Source organism: Apodemus sylvaticus, chromosome X (assembly GCF_947179515.1).
Source record: "Apodemus sylvaticus chromosome X, mApoSyl1.1, whole genome shotgun sequence".
Taxonomy (NCBI): Eukaryota; Metazoa; Chordata; class Mammalia; order Rodentia; family Muridae; genus Apodemus; species Apodemus sylvaticus.
This window is the reverse complement of record NC_067495.1, coordinates 83,458,240-83,460,614: the sequence shown is the minus strand read 5'-3', so window position 1 is coordinate 83,460,614 and position 2,375 is coordinate 83,458,240. Positions and strand designations below refer to the sequence as shown.

Genomic DNA, 2,375 nt, shown 5'->3' with positions numbered 1-2,375 from the left:
CTTAAAAACAACTACAAGCGGTTTTTTAGTCTTGGGGCTGCTGCTGAATGATCTGCAATACTTCTGATTTGCATATACTTGAAAATCAAAAATGACTTCCAAAAGACAATACATTGTATATCCAAATAGATCTTTGCAAAGGGAAAAACCATGTTACCAACCTAAATTTGAGAAGAAGGATAAATTTTCCATCATCAACTTGCAATTCAGAAAATAATATCAGTATCAGAAAGCCAGAAAACCGTGAGGTATGTCATAACTGGATTCTATCCATACCTAAAAATGCAGCCAAAGATTCTGAAGTGGAAATTCCTATTCCCCCTAGTCTATATAGATCCCTGACTGATTCTAAAAAGTCTTTGATTAGTTCAATCACAGAAGAATGTGGCAAAGTTCATATTCATTTTCCAAGTAACAACCAGGGCCCACCAAAAGTCATTATTGGTGGCCCCACGGAAATTGTTGAAAAAACCAGGAGAAAGCTTCTGCAACTTGCAGAAGAGGAACAAGCCAAAAGTTATTCTGTGGCTATTCCTGTTAAGTCAAAATATCACCAATTTCTTATGAGTAAAAATGGTGGCAATCTTCAGAAAATCTGTGAGAAGACTGGGGCACGAATCATTTTTCCAACCTTTAAGAACAAGGATCAAGAATCAGTAACTATCATAGGAACAGAAGAAGCTGTTAAACATGTGCAAAAAGAGGTAGAGGTTTTACTGAAAGATTTGGAGGATGTGGTGGAGGATAGCATATTGATAAGTCCTAAGTACCACAATTACTTTGTCATGCAAAGGGGACAGCTTTTACGAGAAATAATTAAAGAATATGGCGGTGTGTTTATTACATTTTCTTACGCAGGAAAACAGAGTACAAAAGTCACAATAAAAGGAGCAAAACCTTGTGTCGAAGCAGCAAAGAAACATATTCAGGGTATATTTGATCCCTTGGGATCACAAGTCACAACACAGTGTGTTGTTCCCCCCAAATTCCATCCTTTTATCATGGGACCTATATGCTCTCGAATTCAACAAATTGCAAGAGACTGTAAAGTTCAAATCAAATTTCCAGACACAGAAAAGACAACTAGGAAGACACGTCCAGAGGTCCATGAAATGGGGAAAGAAAAGGGAGGAAACAATATGAAAAAACCTGCTTCCACTTCTCCTAAGAAAAGTGACACCATGTCTTTTTCGAGCAAAGCAGAAAACTGCAAGGAGGCCGCAAAAGCTCTGGAGACTCTTGTTCCTGTCACCGCTGAAGTCCAAGTACCTTTTTACTTACATCCTTACATCATTGGGCATAAAGGAAGTGGATTACGTAAGCTAATAAAGGACTTTGAAGTTCATATTCAAGTATCACAACCTGGAGGAAGCTTTCACATCATATCAATCATGGGCCTTGAAGCAAATGTGGAACAAGCCAAGACAAAATTGCAAAATCAAGTAAAAGCCTTACAAATGGAACTAGATAATCACACATTAAGAAATTTCAGGCAAACATTCAGATTAGATCCCAAATATCATTCCAAGATCTTTGGTAATAAAGGCATACTTATTTCCCAGATTTGCACAGAATATGATGTCACTGTCCATTTTTCAAAGAAAGGAAACAACTCGTTACAAGACCAAATTACCATTTCTGGCTCTAAAAGCAACATCCTTGGTGCCCGTGATGCAATAATGAACATGCTGCGTAAGATCGAAAAAACAGTTTCCAAGGAAATCCCACTGAACCACCACGTTTGTGCCAACATCATTGGATTTGGCGGAAAATCCATCCAGAAAATCATGGAACAATTCCAAGTAGACATCCGTGTGCCTTCAAAAGGATCCTGTAGTAATTCTAGCATCATCGTAAGTGGATCATCTTGTAATGTCCAAGAAGCAATTGACTATATCTTAAGTCTTGAGAAACATTTCCTGTCTGTTGGAAAATCTGATCCTCCACTGGACCATCATAAGCGTGGTGGTCTTTACAACACAGCTGCAAGAACATCTAAGAGTTTTGGTAAAAGAAATTCTCTGCGTAATGTAAGATCAACCACACATCCTCCACGTGTGGACAATTCTGACGATTTTCCCAAACTTAAACACCCAACACCTCCTAAGCTTCACCCTTGGAGACCATAACAAGCAGGGTTAAAACAAATAAAGGGAAATTGTCCAAACCTGATTACCTGAAGATGCTGTCAAATTTTATTATAAAACTTATGTAGATATTGAATACCTGGCACATTTCTGACATCTTTCCTATTAGTATATCACTGCTTATAAAATACATAATCTAATAGTGACAATGAGGGGCTTGATCTTGAATGCTTGTAATATGTCGCAAGTTAGCTTCAATTTCTTCCCAGGACTAGATCCTGACACTTT

General features: G+C 37.9%; 1 protein-coding gene across 1 annotated transcript; it reads left to right on the top strand.

The window, feature by feature from the left end:
• Positions 1-91: 91 nt before the first annotated feature.
• On the top strand, positions 92-2,129 carry LOC127675374 (vigilin-like). Its single transcript, XM_052171485.1, is given in 2 exon segments — positions 92-145; positions 147-2,129. Coding segments are annotated over 2 exon segments (2,037 nt in total).
• Positions 2,130-2,375: the final 246 nt, after the last annotated feature.